Source organism: Cynocephalus volans, chromosome 14 (assembly GCF_027409185.1).
Source record: "Cynocephalus volans isolate mCynVol1 chromosome 14, mCynVol1.pri, whole genome shotgun sequence".
NCBI lineage: Eukaryota > Metazoa > Chordata > Mammalia > Dermoptera > Cynocephalidae > Cynocephalus > Cynocephalus volans.
Genome location: NC_084473.1, coordinates 57,573,698 through 57,598,132, shown reverse-complemented (window position 1 = coordinate 57,598,132; position 24,435 = coordinate 57,573,698). Strand labels below are relative to the sequence as shown.

General features: G+C 36.5%; 1 protein-coding gene across 1 annotated transcript in view; it reads right to left on the bottom strand.

Moving 5' to 3' along the window:
- Positions 1 to 2,427: 2,427 nt before the first annotated feature.
- PEX13 (peroxisomal biogenesis factor 13) overlaps positions 2,428 to 24,435 on the bottom strand; it is a 30,895-nt gene continuing 8,887 nt past the window's right edge. The window contains exons 2-4 of the mRNA XM_063078299.1: positions 13,404 to 14,098; positions 7,379 to 7,504; positions 2,428 to 5,170 (exon numbers count right to left, since the gene is read on the bottom strand). Coding sequence (XP_062934369.1) covers positions 4,872 to 5,170; positions 7,379 to 7,504; positions 13,404 to 14,098 — 1,120 coding nt within the window. The 3' untranslated portion in view covers positions 2,428 to 4,871. The remainder of the gene's footprint in view (positions 5,171 to 7,378; positions 7,505 to 13,403; positions 14,099 to 24,435) is intronic.

Sequence of the window (24,435 nt, the reverse complement as noted above, 5' to 3'; positions counted from 1 at the left end):
GCAGACACTGACACAAGTCCTCAAAGGACATAACTTAGCACCAAGGTCACTTAGGTTTGGCAGAAGGATATAACACAGTAAACGATGGCATAACGGCATGTAGAGGAGAGCATCCTCCTTAGGGAACGCTCACGTGCCTCAGGAAGCGCTATCTTGTAAAACCCTTGAAGTTAGGTTCTAGGTCCCTGCAACAAGCTTGGTTATCAGAGTTATACCTTACTAAGATAAGTCTTAAAATCTCTGCTTTTTCTTTTTACAATAAAAAAAAAGTCTGGTTAAGCAGCTGACATTCCTTATTTATCTTAATCAAGTAGATTTCCAAGGAAAGAGTGCTAAGGAGAAAGTAAACCCAAGGTCATTTTCTACAGAGAGGGAAGGGGTTTTGTTAACTATTTCTTCTTAATGACTAGATGAAGAAAAAGTTGGATTCACACCCCATACTATATCCAAAAATAAATTCCAATTAAATCAATGACCTAAACATAAATGGTAAAACTATAAAACTGACAGAAAAATAAGACCTTAAAAACACAAACAGTTGGGGAGATTTCTATTCCATGAAGGATACAAAAGACAAGAATTAGCAAATGATAAGATGGAGTTATTTCCGAAGGCTGAACCTGACAAGAAAATAATATCTAGAATACCTAAAAATTTCATGTACTGTACTCAACAAGAAAGAGAAAAACCTAATAGAAAAATGGGCAAATTCTAAGTATAGGCAATTCACAGAATGGAAAACCAGGACAACTAACAGGCATGTAATGACCCCCATTAGTAATCAGATAAAGCAGATTAAGAAAAAATACAATTTCATAAACAATTAGCAAAAATCAGAAAATATCAAGTGCTGAAAATGTAGAGAAAATAAAACCCTCATATCTTACTCCTGGAGGGGAAAACTGATACAATCATTCCTGAAAACAATCCAACATTACTTAAATTAAATATGCATATAACCCTAACCCCAGCCATTCTAGTTTAGAAAATGTATACCAGAGAAACTAAAGGGCAGGTTCCTAAGAAGACAGGTACAATTTTGTAGAAGTGGGAACTACTGGGAACGAACTATTTATGACCGAGGAAAGGACAAGCTATACAATAGAAAAATAATTGAATACAACAGAATAATACACACCAGTCAGAAGTACATTATGTAAGAACCATGGGTAGGTCTTGAAAACCTAATATTTTATGAAAGTTAGAAGCAGAATGAAATTTATACCACAATATCATTTATATAAAATTTAAAAACATATAAAGTAAATATCATGATATAGTTTTTTGAGGAAATATTTAAAATATGAAATATATTTCAGAAGGACAAATATTAAATAAAGTAGGGGATGAGGAGTATGGAATTGCAGGCAGGAGATGAATAAAAACTGTTATGGTAAAATAAAACACCACAAGGGCAGCCTTTCTGGACCAATGATATTGGTGTCATTAATGAAGAGTATAATCAATGACTGACTCAATTCTGAGCAACTGAGGTCCTTAAAAAAACAAAACAAAAAACACTTATTTTACATGAGCAAAAACACTTTTAAAAGTTAGATAAACATTATCTCTTAAAACATGAAAAACTATACATGAGGCATTATGTGGTAAGAACCCCACAGGATTCATGAGTTAGCTGATCTTAAAAGAAACAGTTTATTCTCCCAAATAAGCTAAATAAAAAACTACACAGTATGAAAGAACATTTCAAGGCAATACTGAGAAAACAAAATTTCTTGTGTTGAACAAATATTTCACCGTGTTTTTTCTAAGTTAGGCTGTTCTGCTATTAAGTAAAATTATTTTAAATTACATTTTGGACAAAGTTATAGGTACAAGTGAACTAATTTTAATTTTTAATTAAATACACATGAATCTGAAATTCTAGCCTGATATACATACTCTGTGACACTTTTAGAGGATTTAAAAAGTATATGTGGAAAAACTTACAAAATGTATCATTGCCATAAAATCTTACTTTTGATGGTTCTATATATATTTTTTAAAAGCACTCTCATGTGAGGCAGATACAGCAGCTATCCCCATTACCAACAAAGGAACCGAAAAATAAATAATGGAACCTAAATCTTACAGTAAGTAGTGATGTCCAGACTAGAATCTGGGTCTCCCAAAATCTCAATTTGAGGTCTTATTTTTATTTAACTCCCCTGTAGTTAACTTTTATATAAATGTAAATCTATTATTTTCTTTTAAATCACAAAGAAATAGAACAGACACAATAGTTTGCAGCAGATAATACATATACACAATGATGTGAAGAAAAATACTTTTTATAGTATTCCCAATCCTGCAAAAGAGTTAACAGTTTATCTTTAAAAAAGTCAAGTTTAACATTTTTATTTCCTCAGTAAAAGTTACTTCACAATTTTCAAAAATGAAAATTTAACTGAATTCTATTTGTTCTTTTTTCCATTAAAGAAAGCACAAGGTAAAGGATAGCTGTATTAAAGTAGATGTATAATTACGACACACTGACAGACTAAAATTCAAGTACCTAGATAAAATGTTAAAATATGAAAATTTATAGTCCTTTTACCTTTTCTTTTCTAAACTGATTAAATACAATCCTAAAAATTTTGAAAACCTTGTTTTATGACTTATTTAATTGAAAATATTTTGGTTTCACAGTTAGTAATTCCTGTTAAGTAGCACTCCTTAAATAAGTTCCTAAAAATAACAATATTGGACCTTGAACTTATACTTAACTTCATCTAAAAAAATTATGCTATAACTGTTATGATAAAAAAGGTTATAAAATTTATCTGCTTATTCTAGTCCTAAATTTATTTTCTAGACTTTGATAGGGAATTTTCAGACATAAAGTTACTACTCAGATTATGTATACTGTAATTTAGCATACTTGACCCAACAATAAACACCCTAAGTGAAACTGCTGTCATTCATTTTGTACTATACTCTTCTGCCTATACATTTTTAATAGTAGTCACAAACTCTAAAGACTTTTTCTAACCTAAATAGTGCTGACTCAACATTTCACTTTTACTTTACTTCTAGCATTCAATTAAGATGTCTTAACACCAAATCTAATAATCTGTTTTATTAAAAATTTGTTTCAAGAACAAAATTCCCATAAATTATTCTTAACAAATCAAAGCAGAACTTTTAATTTTAGAACACAAATGGAAAATAATACATACAAGAAACTATCTCCTCAACTTGAAGGCTAATATCTGGGTGTTAGAAAAATACGCCTAACAAATAAATTTTACTCTAAGTATTTATTTTTTCCGCACAGGATTAAGATTCTATTTTAAGTGATATGTTACTTATTATATCGTCATTTAAAAAATGGGCTCCCCAAGATGCCTTTAATAAAGTTCTTCTAGGCTGGGTATACATTTGGTTCCTGTATGTTTTAGTCTGAACTGTTCTAGAATTAGTTATTTGGTGAACATAAAGTCTATAAAAAGAAAGGTAAAAATACCAAATCACAATCTTTATTAAATAATTCAAAGCTTTTAACAATATCTGTAAATGTTTTCTTGTACACCTGTATTCCTGACAGTATTAACCTGTTGTACAATCACAGCACGTATACAAATTTTCCAATTTTGTGGGGAAATATTCAGTGTACAGAAAGTTAAATGCATTTAAAATCATTACTAAACAAAAACTCAAATAGCGTTATCATATTCTAAATGGAAGTAGAGCATTTTATAGTTTCAGTAGTTAGAAACCGAACTGAAATGTGTATACAATGTGACACATTTTCAATCTTTAAAGAACATCCTGAACATGCAATTTTATTTTTATTTAAAAAAAATTTTTTTAAAAGATGACCGGTAAGGGGATCTTAACCCTTGACTTGGTGTTGTTAGCACCACGCTCACCCAATGAGCTAACCGGCCATCCCTATATGGGATCCGAACCCATGGCCTTGGTGTTATCAGCACCACACTCTCCTGAGTGAGCCATGGGCTGGCCCTGAACATGCAATTTTAAAATTATACTAGACAGAAGCAGAGAATCTATGAAAAGATTAAAAATCATTACTGTCAGAACTGATTATATCGTTTTACAAACTCAACGAACTTAAGTCTTGGTTGGAAGAAAAGAAAGCAAACCTTTCATATATTGTGATTCATCTAGGATGAAAACTAGTCATATTGCAAAGGGATAAAGAGTTATGATCCTCACAAGAAATGGAAAAAATTTGTAAGAAAGATAAATTTCAGACTTTTTACTAACAGGGAAAATATTAGGGCTAAATATTCTATCATTCTAGACCAATCTTCCTTCAGAATGCGTCTAGTGACCTTTTCAAGATAAATTTCAAAAAGCACAATAAAAGATAATAGTATCAATTGTATGTGGGTGAAAACATTATTGCCTAAAGCAAACCCAACACTGGAAATAATACAGATCAGAAAATGTTTATCATTCAATTTAGTTAAGGTTGTAAAAAATTAGCCACTTTGCCTGTTCTCATATTTATATGTTATCTACTCATTTTCTAAGGATTCCATGTCAATTAATCTAGAACTTCAAAAAGCATAAATGATCCCTACTGTAGCAAACTGTTCTTTCTATAGTTTATCAGTCTTACTCTTCCAATAAACCTAGGGATTTAAATAAGATGAAAATGATAGCAATCTCCATAATCTCAAAATCTAGATGAAACAAATGTCCTCATGGTCCAATAACTTGTAATATGTAACCAGGTCACTAGACTAACATACTAGTGTATAACTTTAATATTTCTAGCAGCAAAACAGCTGGAATAGCCAATAACAAATGTTTTGATTGGATTGTGGATTAATTTCTTTGTAAGAAATAATTTTTAAAAGTACTCTAAAGTATTGTTCAACTGAAGGCAAACATGAAAGATATCAAAGACCTTGTTTATCTCCACTGTTCCCAGTGGAGTCAGGTGCAACTGGAACCTTATTAGTTTCAACAAAAACAGATTCAAAGGCAGCTTCCTGTTCATCCAAAGAATCAGCAGCTGTGGCTCCTTTAATTAGTGTTGGGTTGGTAAAAGACTGCTGTTGCTTGGAAATTTTACTTGATTCCACTGTTTTTCTACCTCTTCTTTTACCAAGAATTTTGACATAATTTGCAGGTATAAGTCCTGTTGTTTGACCATCAAGACTAGCCAGAAGCCAACCACGCACTTTGGGTTGTTGTTCTGATGGGGAAAAAAAAGACAGCCTTAGAATTATAACATACTTTGGAGATCCAGTAGAATAGTGATGGTAAAATATATTAAGTAAAATCTGTGTTATACTAACATAGTAGATAGAATATATAAACAAATATTACACTTGTGTATGTTCAAAATCAAATGCCGAATAAGCTTAACAGTTCTAGGGTCCATTCTTATAATCTGTGTTTTTAATTTTATACTTACTAAATATTTCTTTCTACCTTGAAGAACATAAAGTTTTTGTCAGTTGGCCCATTCACAGGGTAAGCAGATTCAGTTCTCTCAAAAGCTGAAAACTAACATCAGTGTCTTTCACATTTTAAATCGGAATCTAAGGAATGAACATCTTGTTTCTTCTCAATAGGGTAAGTTAGGGGTAAGTATATATGGGGAAAACAGGATAATTTAGTCAGGCTCCCTCAGCTCAGCTCTGGGGGTCGAGCGCACATTTCTTGTAAACAAGTTGTGTGTGGGTGGAGTTAGTGCCCATGTGTACCAATATATCTTTTTAGTTCCGTTGCTATTGTGTGTTCTTCAGTTTGTGAAGCAGGCTGGCCAGCAGAGAGCTCACGTCTAAAAATAGAGCATGTTTACTCTGCTAGCAGCTGCTCAGTTTTTCTTTGGACTTTGCCCTAGCAGTTGAGTTTCTGAGTTTCTCTTTGTACTGCCTAGGTCTTAGACGTGTGTGTGCTGAATAAAGACTATTCCTTCTTCAGCCAAGGCTCCAAGGACCATTTTGTCCAGTTACCTAGCTCACAGACCTGTGTGTGAAGGGTCCGTGAACGTGCTTGAGGGGTCTGTGAGCTCCAGACCCCAGCTTTAGCTCTACAGTATAGAAAATAAATATATAACTCTATGCAGCCAGCATTCTTTACCTACTTTTGGCTAAACTATAACATTCGTTCCATATGACTGAAGATAGTGAATGTTAATTTTGATCCAAGATAGGCAAAAAACTGAAGACCACATGACAAAAAGTTAAAGGCAGTACTTTATGCAGTAGGAAAGATTACTTAATACATTCAATTTTATATGACATTTTCCCACCTATTTTACCTATGTCTTTAAAAAGCTGTTTAACCATTACAATTTTAGCTTAACATTATAATTTAGGTACAATATAAGCTTTCATGTTTAGTACTCTTTCAATTATTCACATATTAAACTAATAATTTGAATACTGAATGTAACTTTTCCCCCCATGTAAACACTAAGAACAAAAAAACCATTAAAGGCTAAAGTTTCCATTAATAGAAACTCCCACGGAAAACAGCCAGAGTGGTTAAACACACAGGTGCTGAAGTCAGACAAATCTAGATTCACAGTCCAGTTCTACCACATCTTAATTTTGTGATACTGGACAGTTTACTCATTCTGCGTCTCAGTTTTCTCATGTGTAAAACAGACACAGGATAGTAACAGTATCCACTTCAAAGTATCATTGTGAGGGTTAAATAAAATATGTAAAATACAGTGCCTTGTACATAATGATAGCTGTTATTGTTAACAGTACCTTTATCAACAAAATGTGACTTTTTGCAATAAATCTGAATCCCCACAAATACACACAAAATTTTCTTTTTATCCACAAAACCCCTGATTATAATTATTTGGGAAAGGTAAAGAAAAAGGTAATAGTGTCTTGAGTGATTAAAAACTATTAGTGACCTAGTCCAAAAAGAAACCTGAGATGTACATAAATTTCTTGCTGAGGTTCTTTAATACTTCTTGACAATAATTTCTAAAATATTCACGACGGAGTTTCTGAAGTAAACACTATTCCAATAATAAAGAAAGCAACACCAGTCCCAGTAATCATGGACAGACAGGCATGCTTAGATGATGCTACATAATTCCTTTAATTTATTAGATTTATTACATTTAGAATTTACCTTATATTTTTGTGTGGGGGGATTAACAAGAGTTTGAATTCAACTGTTTTGAGTTTAGAAGAGACTATATAAACAGTCATTTCCTTATCTCAGTGAAACATTATTGAAACAATTCTGCTGGGGCATTTCTCCCTGACTCTCCCAAATTTGCAAGGTCTGAATTGACATGAAAGAGAAATTCTAGTAACTACCTCAAAGATAATTAACAATTCACAAGATCCTTTGTTGCAGTTTTTAATACTGTACTTATAAATATTAAAAATCCACAGATAATTCCGATTTATTCATGATTTGTTACCTTTGAGAGCTAAGTTTAGCATATCACCAGCACGGAAAGAAATTTCTTCTTCAGATACAGCAGCAAAATCATATTCTGCTCTAGCAACTACATGGTCATCCTCACCACTTGCCCAGTTGATGTTGTCTATAAGCCAAATTAAGAATTAATAGGTTAGTAAAGCTTGCGAAAGGAAAATGCAGATATTTCACTGGCTATTGTCTGCAAACCGCATAAATTTATTTGCCAAGAGAAAAGTCCTTCCCTCTTATGTAAATCCAACAACGAACACTATGTTAAATCAACAGTATGTTCACTAGGATATCTACTAAGAAATTTTTCCTTTTCTGTAAGCTCCAAGTTCTACCTTCCTTACTTAAGCCAGGGGTTGGCAAATTTTTTTTGTAAAGGGTCAGACAGCAAAAATTTCAGGCTTTGCAGGCCAGGAGGCTAAATAAAGGGCATTGTGTAATTACATAGAGAGAAAAAATTTTTCTATAAACTTTTTATTGACAAAATTCAAAATGTCATGACTGAGTTCTTTATAACACAGGTCTACTACTTAGAAGAATGGAATATCCTGGGGGAGAATAATATTTCACTTAATTAGGGTTCAACTGCAAATATTCATTTGCTAATGTTAACTTATAATAAGATCTGAGGTATTTCATCTTCGAAAATGTTTTTTCACACAGATAGGTACCACCAAATCCTGACATCAATCCATAAGCATGTGGTTTTAACTAGGCAAATTCATTACTTGAATGATTAATAGACTAGAATATAATTCTATTAAATTCTTTTCTTCATATTTGCCTTTTACCATGTCATCATAGTGCAGATTAATCACTTCCAAAGGAAGGTTAAGTGGAAGCCTCTCAATTGCACAGTTAAATAGATTTTGAAATATGCAAATTTCCTTTGCACTTGCATGGAGGTCCAAAAAAGGGTCTGGCATCGTGGAATGAACTTGGAAAATATATCTGCTGCAAACTCATGTAGGAATGGAAATCTCACTTCTTGTTTTAACTTTTGACAGCCTGGGAGGTAATATAAAGCAGTGCAACATTCCTTGTGATTCAAATAATGTTAGCTGTTGTCAAATAACTTTAGCATAAGTTTTGCATATAAGCACTGTTCTGCCTTATGGTTTTAGGTTGAATTCATTACAAATATTACCAAGTCTGTAGCAAAAGCTGATGTACAAAGCCATTTAGTGTTTTTATAAGAGTGGCTGAGGGTGGTTCTGTTCAGAAAAATTTCAGTCTTGGCCTTGATCTCAAAACAAAAAAAAACTAACTCTTGTTAAGCCACTGAACATACAGTAGGGCAAGTCAGAATCTTCAGCTTCTATATCTGAGAAAAACTCTCAGAACTGACAATGGTTATGTCACAAGAGTGACTACAGTTTTTTTTCTTCTTTTATTTGGAACTGGCTGGTAAGGGGATCCGAACCCTTGACCTTGGTGTTATAACACTGCGCTCTCATGAACTGAGCTAACTCACTAGTCCCCAAGAGTGAATGAATTTTACCTTTGACAGTATTGGTTCAATAACACATGATAAATTCATATATTTTCTGCTGATTACACAATGAATAACCAGGGACTTAAAAAACTTTATATTTTCAAATGCTTGGTAAATTGTGTTCAGTTAAGCCTATTTCCGCTCCACCTATATTTTTACCACCATCAGTTGCAACTTAGCAGATTCCACCTCAGGTTATAGTGAATTAGTGTTTTCAATTTCTTTGAAAATATTCTTGCCTGTAGTTGTACCACACAGACTATTTACAGAGGCTAATTCTTCAGTGACTTCATATTCATCATTGATTCCTCAAATAATCAACTGAGCAGTACCTTGTGCTCCTATTACAGACTGGATAATTTATAAACAATAGAAGTTTATTTGGCTTGTGGTTATGAAGGGCGGGAAGTCCAAGATCAAGGAGCTACATCTAGTAAGGGACTTCTTGATGGGTCATAACATGTTAGAAGAATTACATGGTGAGAGAGTGCTCGAAAGAGCAAGAGAGCACTGAACTTGATTTTATAACAAACCCACTCGCACAGTAACAGACTCAGTCCAGCAATCATGACATTAATCCATTCATGCCTTAGTGACCTAATCACCTCTTAAAGGTCCCACCTCTTAACACTGATGCATTGGGATTAAGTTTCTAACACATGAACTTTGGGGGATACATTCAAACCATAGCAAGTATCAACAGTATCTGTTGGGTCATCATGAGCCAAGGAAAACCTTTCTAATCATTTGCCTTGTTTTAAGTTGCTTTGTTGTTCCAAATGCCATCAACTCTTCAAGAAACTGTTCTCACTGAAGGCTAATATTCTTAAACAAATTTACTTTTTCTCAACACATTTCTTTGGCTGTTGGAATCACCATCAGTAAATAACTTCCTAGCTTGGCTAACAAATGAGCTCTCACAAACTTATTTTGGTCGCAGTCTGATTTTCATTTTCATTCTTTTTTGGTGAGAAAATTCTGTGATAAGATTTCCATTTTAAATTTTCAAATTTTTCTAACTGTTGATTTTCTATGATTAGTTTTCAGTGTGGTAATGTGGATATATATTATATCCATTTAACGTAGTTGTAGTGTTACTACATAACATGTACAGTGCTTTACCATCTAATTCAATAACAAAATAATCCATACTACACTGTGCCTTAAAAGTATGACATTCAAAGTTCAAAGTCTTCTCTTCTTGTGTGCCATGTATACACTCATAATAATAAAAAAATTACAGTATAACTATATGTGACACTTAACATGCTGTCAAGTTATAACTGAGTTATTGAGATTTGTAGTGTGCAGAACTGAAGAGTGAAGCAGTGAGAGTGCCATATATGATCTCTGTGCAAACAACTCTGTTATAGTGAAAGAGAAGCCATAATAATATGTACACGAGTGTGGCTTTGTTCTAATAAAACTTTATTAATGAACACTGAAATTTAAATTTTATATAATTTTCACGTCACAAATTCTTTTTTAAAAAATATTTCTTATTTTTTTCTAACTGTTGAAAAATATAAAAACCATTCTTAGTTTGTGGGCTGTACAAAAATAGGAGGTAAGCCAGATCTGGCCCATAGGCCACAGGTAGCCAACCACTTCTCTAAAGTCATAAGACCTAAGTCTCCTCAATTTCGCTCCTCCTCAAAAATCTTTTTGTATCATTACCCATTTCTCCTTCTTTTGCCTCAGATAAAGAATTGTACCTCCTTTTGACTGGTTCCTTGAATCAAATCTTCTCCAACAAACTATAGGAGCCTCCTTCACTATTTAACACTTCTCTGTCCCTCCCTTACCTACAATCGCTCCTCTACTGACTCCTTTCTTTAGCCTAAAAACATTTTCAGATATCCTTACTTCTTAAAAGACAAACCAAAACTAAAAATTGAGAACTATCACATCAACTTGCTATCACTCAACATGGCTATTCTTTGTTTCCTCTCCTTCCATTCACTGCTAATCTTTTATTTTTTCGTATCTTCTGAGTTTATAAACCCCTTATCCCCCGCCACAGTTTGTTTTCTCCGCTCTACACCAAAATTACTTCCTGGCAATCTATGACATCTAATTGACAAATCTAATGAACTTTATTCAGTTCTTGATCTTACGTTATTATAGCACCTTATACCACTCATCATCCTTCTTCCCCTTCTTGAAACTTCCTTCCTCCCTCCACTCCCATGCTTCCAAAATGCAGTAATAACATGGTTCTACTTCTAGTCTTCCTGATTTCCATCTTAATCCCTCTTCTTTTTTCTGTCTTTCTACCATAGTAATATAATCGACTTACACTATTTCAACTATTCAACTATCACTTCTATGTGGATAATTTTTAATTTTTTTTTTAACCTCTCTCTTTAAGATCCTGTCCTGTCTTTTAAACTTCATTCAAGTCCCAATGTCCCAATGGCACATCAAACTCAACATAACTCCAACCAAACTAATGATAATCACTCACAAACCAGTTGTTCCATGGGATTTCTCTATATTTATTTTATTGGCTTTTCCTGCAAATACATATCCACAATCTGACTCCACCTCAGGACTCACATCACTGCCACCCTAACCCAAGCCACTATCATCTCTCACTTGAATTAATGTAATGGCTTCTTGACTCTCCAGATTGGTCTCTTCTGCCCTAGGTCTACCTATTAACCATTATCAGCAAAAAGATTTTCTTTTTAAAATCTAAGTCAGATTATATTTCTCCTTTGTCCCAAACTCTGTGATGGCTTCCCTATACCATCTACTCATTCAACTCTTCCTCCTAGTCTCCTACCACTCTCACTCTGCTCCAACCACACTGGCCTTCTTGCTGTTCACGTGACATGCCAAGCACACTGCCACTTAAATATCTTTGCACTTTTGCTTTTCCCTATGCCTTAAACACTCTTCCCTCAAATAGCTGGAGGGTGTATTCCATTACCTCCTTCAGGAAGGCCTTCCCTGACTATATGTAGTCTTCCTATTCCTGGCACTTCCCAACATTCTTCCCTACTTTATGTTTTTTTTTTCCTGTGGCACATATTACCTTCTGACTTATTATATATGTTTACTGTCTCTCTCCCATTAGATTGCCACAAGGGCAAGGATTTTTTAAAAATGTTTTACTTGTTGCTATATCTGTAGCTCCTAGTCTGGCATGTAGTAGGCACTCAACAAATACTTATTGAAATAATGAATAAATATTATCACTCTAATAACCCAAATTTAAAGTTCTAGGTCATTTTGATTCTTCCTTTCCCTTTATGTACCACATCTACCCAGTGACCAAAGCCACTGAATTGATTATATCAGTTCTGCTTTTCACATACCCTAGTTTGGAGCTTCATTATCTCTCATCCAGTCTAATGCAAATGCATCAAAACTGATGTCCCCAAATTAATAAATGTTTATTAAGCACCTCCTATGTGCCAAGCAGGTTGTTAGATACTGGGAATACAAAGGTGAAGATAATCCAAATCCTTTATGAATCTTACTATCTAATTTCAACTTGTTTTAATTAAACTCCACTGATTTATCTTAAATACTTCAGACATACTGACCTCGTTAGAGCACTGTTTATATATATGTCACAGCCCATTTAAAAACCAAAAACTACGAAAAAACTATCCATCCCTTACTAAACGAAGATTAAGCCTCATAATGGCAATTAAGTTTTCTACTATTAGCCTTCAACGTAATTTCTAAACCTTATTTCTTACGATCCTTCTATTCAATACTATAGGACAACTGCTGAATGAATCTCATATTTTCTACCTATGTACTTTTGTTCAATCTATTCCATCTGCTTGACAGTCTTTTTCTCCTTACCTAACTGATGAAATGATACCTATTTTTCAAAAATCTAACTCAGATGCCATTTCTTCCTGGATACGACAACCAAAAATGTTAGCTTCATTTTTCCAAAGTCAGAGTATGGGCTTAACAGTCAAGCAACCTGGTTTTATTTCTGGTTCTGCCTTATTAAAGATGTGACCTTGGACAAGTAAGTTCTCTGAACATTAGTTTTGTCACTTGTAAAATGAGGATAATTCCTATCTCTTTGGGTTGTTGAAACAATTGAGATAAAATACCCAAAATATCTAGCAGTGTCATGCATATTAAAAAAAGGGCTCAAGAAACCTTATGTCTCTCTCCAACTGTCAAATTCCTTACCACACTCTTTCTGCCTCATTTAAATTACCTGTTTATGTATATTAATCACTTTTCTCCCAATAAGTTTCAGTAAGGTAGGGATTATGCCCTATGTATCTTCATATCCACCACAGCTCCAAGTTAAGTTCCTTGTAAACAGTAAGGTAATATGTACTGTTACACTGAAAAACAATAAATAAATCAGCAAACCTATTTTTGCTACATATTCCTCTTCCACTTTTGAAGCTCTTAACTGAAAATGTAACTGGATCAAAATAGTAAATACAAATGAATATAAGAAACACTAATTTAACAAACCCATTCTTGAAATTTGAGACTGTTATAGTTTCTGAACCCATTTCCTTACTCTTACCTGTTACTTCATCACTGTAGGTAGACAGCAGTTTCCAGATGAGGTAAGGACCACCAAGGACAACAGCAAAGAACAAGAAAATTGGCCAAGATTTTGCTGAGTTAGCTGCTTGGTGCTCAGCACCCAGGTGAGCCACAGTTCCTTCACTTTCTGCCCACAGGTCTTCATTCTCAGAGCCTCTTCTTAAACCCATTATCCTCTGGATCCGTCTGTAAAGATACCTTATAGTCCTAACTAATGCAAAAGCTGAAAAAACCTTTGTAAAGTGTATTTTTAATCGGGAAAAGTGATTTGCTACATCCAGTACAGCCCTGAAACTGTTATAGACAGCTGAAAAGGTAGCATCCATCATCATACTGACAGAGGCAAATGCATGCACGATACTTTCAATGGACTGAAATGCACCTCTGCTGCTTTCTTCAGCTTGTTGAACAAATCTACTAGGTGGAAGATCATCTACACGGAGGCGGTTATAGCCCAACCCATTATATCCATAGCTGTAAGGGCTATAGCTTCCATAAAATGAATTTCCATAAGCACCGTATCCAGAAGATAATGAACTGTAAGCAGGTCTGAAAGTGTTCACACTGCTGCTTCCTGTTTGCTGTGATGGCCTTGGAAGAATAGGTGGGGGCACTCTGGTAAGTGTTGGTTGTCCAGATCTTGTCAATAAATTAGGACCTAAATCAGCAGATCTAAAACCAAAAAAGATTCAAAATAGTTACGTAAGCACATAATAAAATTCAAAGTAACTATTAAATACCTCCTAAAATGTTATGACAGATTCTACTGAAGATGTTTTAAGAGTAAGAGATAGTCTCTAATTTCCAGATGCTTAGAATCTTATTGTTAAGACAAAATGAGTAGTATGAAATAGCTGACTGAACTCTGCTATTTTCTTGTTTACTTATGCTCGCATTATTAACATTATCTTCAACTGGTAGTTTCTTTTTTAAGATACTCGTCCATTTTCTCAGGTTAGTTACAGCTAGACATTTGTCCATCCATGCACCTAAATGGCACATTCTTAGTAACTATAGTTTCAAAACAGGTCTCAATATCCAATAAAACAAGTTCTTCCACATTGTGTTTCATATTCAAGAGTGCCTTAACTATTTGACTCTTTGCATTTCCATATAAATTTCATAATCAAAGCTTTAAGCTCTATATCCCCACCCCCCCAAAAAAACCTTATTGAGATTCTGTTTGGGATCACTGATCTGTATATTTGAGGTAAATCAACCTCAATCTTTATAATACTGAGAGTTTCAATCCACAAATACAATAAATGCTCCATTTATTCAGCTCTTTCAAAGATTTTTCTTGGTAATGTTTAAAAAAATTACTTAGTCTCAATAATGTCTTAGTTTACTGTGTGGAAATTTCTTAGTTATTCCTATATATTTGATTTTTTTGACGCTATTGTAAATGATATATTTCTAAAATCACTTTGTTGCGGCTGTATAGAAACAATTATTTTGTATATGGTCCTTGTATCCAGCAACGTTGTTCTGGATCTTCCTTTTGGGTTTTCTAGAACCTTAAGGATTTGCAGTCACACTGTATGTGAATAATAAAAGGTTTATTTCTTCCTTTTCAATTTTACAGCTTTGATTATTAAGGTACTGCACCTTGAATAGAAGTGATGATAGCAAGCATCCTTGTCTCATTCCTGACCTCAAAGGGAAAGTTTTCAGCATGTCACTATAAATTATATTTGCTGCAGGTTTGTTGTAAATTTAGCAGTTCCTTTTCTATTGCAATTTGTTAATTTTTTTTTTTTTTTACCATGAATGAATGCTGAACTTTATCAAATGATTTTTCAGCATGTATCAAGATGATTATATGCTGTTTCTCTTCCATTCTCTTAAAATGGTGAATTACATTAATTTTCAACTGTTAAAGCCACCCTACATTCCTAAAGTAAAACCAAACAAGCCAAACTATAATGCTGGATTTGGTTTGCCAATATTTTGTTGATTTTTTATATCTATGTTCATGAGTAAGAATATCCTATAATTTGCTTTTATTTTAACGTCATTGTCAAATTTGGCCTCTTAAAAAGAATTGGGGAGTAAGTATTTCCTTCTTTTCAATATTCTAAAAAAGTCTGTATAATTATTTCTTCCTTACATGTTTGTAAAATCCACCAGTAAAGTCACACACACCTGTAATTCTCTCAGTGGGAAAGATTTTAATTATGAATTCAATTTCTTTTGTTACCATACCACTCAAGCTGTGGTCTGTGGACGAGTGCTAGTTTGTGAACCATTTGTACCATTCTATGAGAAAAGAAAATGAGATGAAGTGTTTAAGTTATTTGATATTGCTATATTTTTACTGTATATTAAAAGTACTGGTCATCAACACAACTATTTTAAGAAGCACTGCTTTAATACTCATAGAACTGTTCATCTTTTCTATTTGTAAATCACACCTGATCCATCTAAATCTCTTTCCTTCCTTTCTGTATTTTCCTTCCTTTTGTCTCTTGTGCTTCATTCTGGGTGTTTTCTTCCCAACTATTTTCAAGGTCACTACTACTCAAAGGGTCACTGTACAACGAGATAAGGAGCTGGCCCCATAATGTAAATCAAAAAATCCTTTCTTCACAAAGAAAGTTTTGCTATCAAGAAAATACCAAATGAATGAAAGTGCGCTTTACATTTACTGTATTTTTGGTTCTAGAATATCCTTTTCTAATAATTTCTTATTCTCTGCCAAATTCTTTATCTTCTCTTTTATTGTCTTCAACATATTAAACATAGTTACTTCAAAATCTGTATGGTAACTTCATTATATGGAGTCCCTATAAATCTGCTTTTTTATCTGTTGTTTTACTTAGCTCCCATTTATCTAATGTTCTCATGTGTCTGACTATGTGATTTGGCTTGTGTGTCAAATATATAAGGATTATAGCAATAATTTAAAGCTTCAGATGATGTTCTCTTTCTCCAAAAGTGTTTTTTTTTTTTAAAAAAAAGATGACCGGTAAGGAGATCTTAACCCTTGACTTGGTATTGTCAGCACCATGCTCTCCCAGTGAGCAACCGGCCATCCCTATATGGGATCCGAACCCGTGGCCTTGGCGTTGTCAGCACTGCACTCTCCTGAGTGAGCCACAGGCCGGCCCTCTCCAAATGTGTTTCATTCTGGATACTGTTTTCTAAACTATCTTCTAATTTACTTCAGGCAGGCTGTTAGGGCTATTATCCATCCTTGATCTCCTTAATCTAATTTCAGGAACTGAGATGATTAAAGCTAGGCTTCTGTTCCTGCAGGGGCATGTTTACTTCTTTTATATCCTCATACTTAGATGTATCCTTTCAGGTTCTACCACAAGGTATGGAACTCCAACTATGCTCTAAGAGGCTGTCAAAAATATTATTCAACTTGCTTCTTTTCCTCTAAACTGCTTCTTCTGGAATCAGAAACTTCTATGGGAAAAGTATCTTCAAATGCCATGCTCACCTTTGTGAATTTCCATCTTCTCCTGAATCTGGGCTCCATAAATCTTCTTGATTGTTCTAAAATGGCTTCAAGTAGATGTTTTTATGTTTTGCTTAGCTTTTCTACTTGTCTTCAGTAGAGTTTCCCCCACCAAATGATCTATTTTACCATCATCAGAAGTCTCCCACAATTTTGTTCATACTTCTACTATAGTATCTTACATTCATTTACATGTCTGACTCTTCTACAAGGTGAGCTCCTCAAAGGCATATAAGTTTTCCATGTTTCTCCATTACTGTAGTGTTTAGCATATAATAGGCTCTGATATAAACACTGTGCTGGAGTTTCTCCCTAGTGAATATTTAAACACATATATCACATAGACTATTAATACAGATTATTTTTTTCTTATATAGCCTTGCATTGTTTCACAAATTGCAATGAATATGTTACTTCAAAAAAACTATAGGGAATTAAATTTAAATATTCAATAAGAAAAAAATAGAGAGCTTTTCTTGTACACTCTGGTTTTAATGCTATGGCATACATAAGTGTATCCAGTGTCCATGGATTCTTGCTTTCTGTTACAACCAGCATAGTAAGAACAACTAAATAAGTCCACAACTTACAAAGACAAAAGATGTGTTTTAAGTATTGAGTGTGCAAAAAGTCTCCCCCCTTTTTATTTTGAAAGATTTCAAACAAAAAAAAGTTGTAAGTACAATAGAAACATATCTTCTACCTAGATTCAACAAATGGTATCATTTGCCACCTTTGCTTTCTCTTTCACTCTCTAGTCTCAATCAAATTCTTGAACCATCTGAAATTAACTTCTAGACTTGATACACTACCCTTAAATACCTCAGTGTGAAGGTTAATTCTAGGTGTCTACTTGTTCAGATTAAGGAATACAGAGAAATCTGGTAAAGCTATCTTTTTAGGTGTGTCTGTGAGGGTGTTTCCAGAAGAGATTAGCATGAGAACCTGAGTGGACTGAGTAGGAAAGATTCACCTTCAATACGGGCGGGAATGATCCAAACCACTGGGGCCCGGAGAAAACAAAAAAAAAAGGAGGAAAAAGGTGAATCTTTCTATCTGCTGAAGCTGGGATATACTCTTTTCCTCGTCCATGGACATCACAGCTCAAAAACTCTTTAGCTTTTGGGTTCCAAGATTTACACCAAGGATACCATTGACTGCCCTGGTTCTGAGGCCATTGGACTTAGGCTAAGCCATACTAAAGGCATCCAGTTTCCAGACAGCCTATCGTGGGATTTCTCTTCACAATTGCGTGAGCTAGTTCCCCTAAAAAATCCCTTCATATATTTATAACACATCCTATTGTTTCTGTCTCTCTAGAGAACCTTAATACACTCAGCATGCATTTCCTAAGAATAAAGATATTTCATACAAAAACATAATACCATTATACCATCTTTGAAAATTAACAATAGTTCCATATCATCTATTATCCAATTGATATTCAAAACTTATCTGGTGGCCAGCTAGTTCAGTTGGTTAGAAAGCATGGTGTTATAACACTAAGGTCAAAGGTCTGGATCCTTGTACTAGCCACTTGCAAAAACAAAAAACAAAACAAACTCATGCATTTCCTTCAAATGTCTTTATATAAACAACTTGAGATAAAATTCGTTTACCACAAAATTCACCCATGTAAACTATAAAATTCTATGGTTTTTAGTATATTCACGGAGGTGTGCAATTATCACCATTTCTAATTCCAGAACATTTTCATCACCTAAAAAGAAAACCCATATTCATTAGCAGCCATTCCCCATTTTCTGCCCCACTCCCAATCCTTGGCAAGCACTAATCTACTTTCTGTGACTATAAGCTTATCTATTGTGACATTTTTTTTTTTTTTTTAAAAAAGATGACCGGTAAGGGGATCTTAATCCTTGACTTGGTGTTGTGAGCACCACGCTCAACCAGTGAGCGAACCGGCCATCCGTATATGGGATCCGAACCCGGGGCCTTGGTGTTATCAGCACCGTACTCTCCCGAGTGAGCCACAGGCCGGCCCTCTATTGTGACATTTTGTATGTAACTGATTCCTGTTACTTAAGGTACTTATGTTCTATACAGTTGCTATGAACTCTTGAATTAGCAAATGCCGAATCACTGTTCCTGGGGGAAACAAAGGTTTAGGTTCCTGCAAGTCTCTGGTCACAACATTTTCATCAACCAATCAATATATATACTTATTTTATGTGTTTGTGTTTAAAGAACATTCACTAGGGCCGACCCCGTGGCTCACTCGGGAGAGTGCGGCGCTGGGAACGCAGTGGCGCTCCTGCCGCAGGTTCAGATCCTATATAGGGATGGCTGGTGCGCTCACTAGCTGAGCGCGGTGCGGAGACACCAAGCCAAGGGTTGTGATCCCCTTACCAGTCACAAAAAAGCAAAAAAGAGATTTAGGAAGGTTTTTCAAGATGGCGGTGGCTGCGGCGGTTGGCGCGGAGTAGCTGAGGTGGAAAAGGCGGCCACTGGGCCTCAGGCAGCCGGGAAACTTGTGGACCTTCCTCTTGCCATCTCTTAAGGGAGGACCGCTGCTGGTGGCCGGTCGTGGGGGGTGACCGCCACTTTGCCCCCGGCAGGAGAGGCTGCCTCATTTACAGGCAACAGCTTTTAAGTGTGGAGCAGGAAAAGAACTGTTTCTTAGCTGCAAAAGCGAGTCTCGAAACAGGGAACACGGCGCCAGGGCTGCTGTGGATGCAGACAGGATCCCGGAGGCCGGGGCCGCGCTGAAGGCGGCCAGCTGCCCTATTCAGGATTCGAGGTTTCAGGCCGGCATTAAAGAAGATTCCTGGGAGCGCCCGAGCCGCGCCGCGACTGAACAGCCCGAGGAGGCAGCGGCCGAGAATGGGAAAGGCGACAAACGAGAGGCAGAGAGTGAGTGCCCGACCTCGCACAGCCCTGTGAGTGACCCCTGGCCCAGCTCTGTTCGGAGGGATTACGCCCACCCGGCTCCCGCCTGCATCACCAGGCCACTCACCGCCCCGGGGCTGCCTCCATTTACCCAGGTGCTGGCAGCTCCGCCCGGCTCGGCTCTCACTGAGCCTTCCCACTTGCTTGGCCCGGCGTGGGGCTTTCCGGAGCCTGCGGGCCGGCCTCCCCTCCCACTCCCTCCGCGGTTCTCTGGCGGGGCTGAGGGCGTGGGGCGTCCCCGGCCAGTGTCGGGAGGGCAAGGAAGTACGGGCGGGCCGACTGTCACTCCACCACACCCTGGACTCCGCCCCCGGTAAACTTCCTGTTACTGGGAGGCAGATACCATCTCTGCGGCCACCAGTTCGGAGAAAAGCCTAACCAAGTTCTGGTTGGGAATAGTGTGGTAGGAGAGTTCCCAGGTCCGCTTGAACCTGCCGGAGAGCTGGCTGCAGGTGGGCGCTAGATTCGGTCTATGCCGGGGGGATACAAAGGTGAACAAGCCCCGAGAAAGATCTACACAGTGCTACAAAGGCACACAGAGCGACCGGTCGTCTGTGCCTAGCAGAAACCTGGTAGACTTCCTGGGCGAGGCGGTGCCGAGCAGGGTCTTGAAGGCCCAGCTGATAGACGAGGGGTGCAGAAGACACGCCCCAGCCCAGCACAGTGCGCACAGAGTGGGGAGACGTGTGGCCAGAGAGGCGGAGACTCGACAGAAACCACACACCTGGTGGGGTCGCCACTGCACGATCCAACAGCCTGGGACAGAGCACACAGAACAGGGAGAAGTCCGGCACAGGAAGTGAAAGCTCAACAGAGATCACACACCCTGTGGTATGTGACCCACCAGCCCAGCAGAGTCCAAGCTGACCAGAAAGGTGGCTCCCCGGAGAAACCCAAGACACGAGGCAACCACACACACAAGGCACTAGAGGCCAACTGAGCAGTCATGGAGGGAGCCATAACAAATTGGCAACCACAGCAACATCCTAGTTAGTCATTAGTCTCAAACCGGTGGACTGTGAAACCCCCTGCCACAATGAATAAACACCAAAAAAAAAAAAACCAGAAATACAAAAAATCAAGAAAGTATACCACCAAAAGTTAATAAATCTCAAACTCTAGAGCCTATAGAACAAGAAGCCCTTGAAATAACTGACAAGGAATTTTGAGTGATAATTCTAAGGAAACTGAATGAGATACAAGAAAACTCAGCTAGACATCATGATGAAATGAGGAAAAGTATACAGGATCTGAAAGAGGAAATGTACAAGGAAATCAATGTCCTGAAAAAAAATGTAGCAGAACTTGCTGAACTGAAGAAGTTATTCAGCGAAATAAAAAACACAACAGAGAGTTTAACCAGCAGGCTTGTCGAAGTTGAAGAGAGAACCTCTGAACTTGAAGATGGGCTGTTTGAAATAACACAAGCAGACAAAAAGAAAGAAAAAAGAATCAAGGACATTGAAGAAAATCTGAGAGAGATATTAGACAACCTCAAGCGCTCAAATATCCGAGTCATGGGTATTCCAGAAGGGGAGGAAAATGGAGATTCCATTGAAAACATATTCAACAAAATAGTGGCAGAAAACTTCCCAGGTATACGAAAAATCACAGATCTTCAAATCCAGGAAGCTCAACGATCTCCAAACGTATTCAACCCGAAAAGGCCTTCTCCAAGACATGTCATAGTCAAATTGGCAAAACTCAGAGACAAAGAGAGAATCTTAAAAGCTGCAAGAGAGAAGCGTCAAATCACCTATAAGGGAGCCCCAATCAGGCTAACATCAGAGTTCTCATCACAAACCATAAAAGCTAGAAAGGAATGGGATGATATTTTCAAAATACTAAAAGACAAAGATTGCCAGCCAAGAATACTCTACCCTGCAAGGCTATCCTTCCGAAATGAAGAGCAAATAGTATATTTCTCAGACAAACAAAAACTGCGGGAGTTCACTACCACACAACCACCCTTACAAGAAATCCTCAAGGGAGTGCTGGGTTTGGTTCCTGAAAAATAACTACCACTGCCATAAAAACCCAAGAAAAATCAATACCCACTAGTATAATAAAAATGGCATTCATGAAGAGAAAACAAACAAACAAAAACACTATCTACAACCTAAGGAACCAACAAACACAGAAAACAAACAGTAAATCAGAAAGCAAGGAACAAAAGACACCTAAGACAACCAAACAACCAATAAAATGCTAGGAATAAATCAACACCTTTCAATAACAACTCTTAATGTAAAAGGCTTAAATTCCCCAAGCAAAAGAAACAGACTGGCTGAGTGGATCAAAAAGCAGGACCCAACTATATGCTGCCTACAAGAGACCCACCTCACCCATAAAGATTCACACAGACTAAGAGTGAAAGGATGGAAAAAGATTTACCATGCAAACAGAAAAGAAAAACGAGCTGGAGTAGCTATTCTTATATCTGACAAAATAGACTTTAAACTAAAAACCATAAAAAGAGACAACGAGGGACACTACTTAATGATAAAAGGACTGATCCATCAAGAAGACATAACAAGGGCCGAGCCCGTGGCGCACTCGGGAGAGTGCGGCGCTGGGAGCGCGGCGACGCTCCCGCCGCGGGTTCGGATCCTATATAGGAATGGCCGGTGCACTCACTGGCTGAGTGCCGGTCATGAAAAAGACAAAAAAAAAAAAAAAAAAAAGAAGAAGAAGACATAACAATCATAAATATGTACGCACCCAATGTTGGAGCAGCCAGATTTATAAAACAAACTCTATTAGACCTAAAGAAGGAAATAGACACTAATACCATAGTAGCAGGGGACCTGGACACCCCACTGTCAATATTGGACAGATCATCTAGGCAAAGAATCAGTAGAGAAACACAAGATCTAAACAATACTCTAGACCAATTGGAATTGGCAGATATCTACAGAACATTCCACCCAACAACCTCAGAATATTCATTCTTCTCATCAGCACATGGATCATTCTCCAGGATAGATCACATATTAGGTCACAAATCAAGTCTCAATAAATTCAAAAAAATTGCAATTATCCCATGTATCTTCTCAGGCCACAATGGATTAAAACTAGAAATTAATAACAAACGAAACTCTGGAAACTATACAAACACATGGAAATTAAACAGCATTCTACTTAATGACATATGGGTCCAAGAAGAAATCAAGCAGGAAATCAAAAAATTTATTGAAACTAATGAAAACAATGATACATCATACCAAAACCTGTGGGATACTGCAAAAGCAGTATTGAGGGGGAAATTTATTGCATTAAACGCTCACTTCAGAAGAATGGAAAGATGGCAAGTGAACAACCCAACACTTCACCTTAAAGAACTAGAAAAACAAGAACAATCCAAACCTAAAGTTAGCAGACGGAAAGAAATCATAAAGATCAGAGCAGAACTGAATGAAATTGAAAACCAAAAAACAATTCAAAAGATCAACGAATCAAAAAGTTGGTTTTTTGAAAAGATAAATAAAATTGACAAACCATTAGCATGGCTAACAAAAAATAGAAGAGAGAAGACTCAAATAACAAAAATTAGAAATGAAAAAGGCAATATTACAACTGATTCATCTGAAATACAAGGAATCATTCGAGACTACTATAAACAACTATATGCCAACAAATTTGAAAATCTGGAGGAAATGGATAAATTTCTGGACACACACAAGCTCCCAAAACTGAACCGTGAAGACGTAGAAAATTTGAACAGACCAATAACAATAAAGGAGATTGAAGGTGTTATCAGAAGGCTCCCAACAAAGAAAAGCCCAGGACCAAATGGATTCACAGCAGAATTTTACCAAACATTCAAACAGGAATTGACACCGATTCTTTACAAACTATTCCAAAAGATTGAAACGGACGCAAATCTCCCAAACTCATTCTATGAAGCAAACATCATCCTGATACCAAAACCAGGTAAAGATATAACCAAAAAAGAAAACTACAGGCCAATATCCTTGATGAATATAGATGCAAAAATCCTCACTAAAATACTAGCAAACAGAATACAGCAACACATACGTAAAATTATTCATCACGATCAAGTGGGATTCATCCCAGGGATGCAAGGTTGGTTCAACATACGCAAATCAATAAATGTGATACACCATATTAATAAACTCAAACACAAGGACCATATGATCATCTCTATAGATGCTGAAAAAGCATTTGATAAAGTTCAGCACTCATTCATGACAAAGACCCTCTATAAGTTAGGTATAGAGGGAAAGTATCTCAACATAATTAAAGCCATATATGCCAAACCCACGGCCAATATCACCCTGAATGGGGAAAAGCTGAAAGCTTTTAAGAACAGGAACTAGACAAGGATGCCCACTCTCACCACTCCTATTCAACATAGTGTTGGAAGTACCAGCCAGAGCAATCAGAGAAGAGAAGGAAATGAAGGGCATCCAGATTGGAAAAGATGAAGTCAAACTGTCCCTGTTTGCAGATGACATGATCCTATATATCGAACAGCCTAAAACCTCTACAAAAAAACTGTTGGAATTGATAAATGACTTCAGCACAGTAGCAGGATACAAAATCAACACACAAAAATCAGTAGCATGTCTTTTCTCCAAGAGTGAACATGCAGAACGAGAAATCAAGAAAG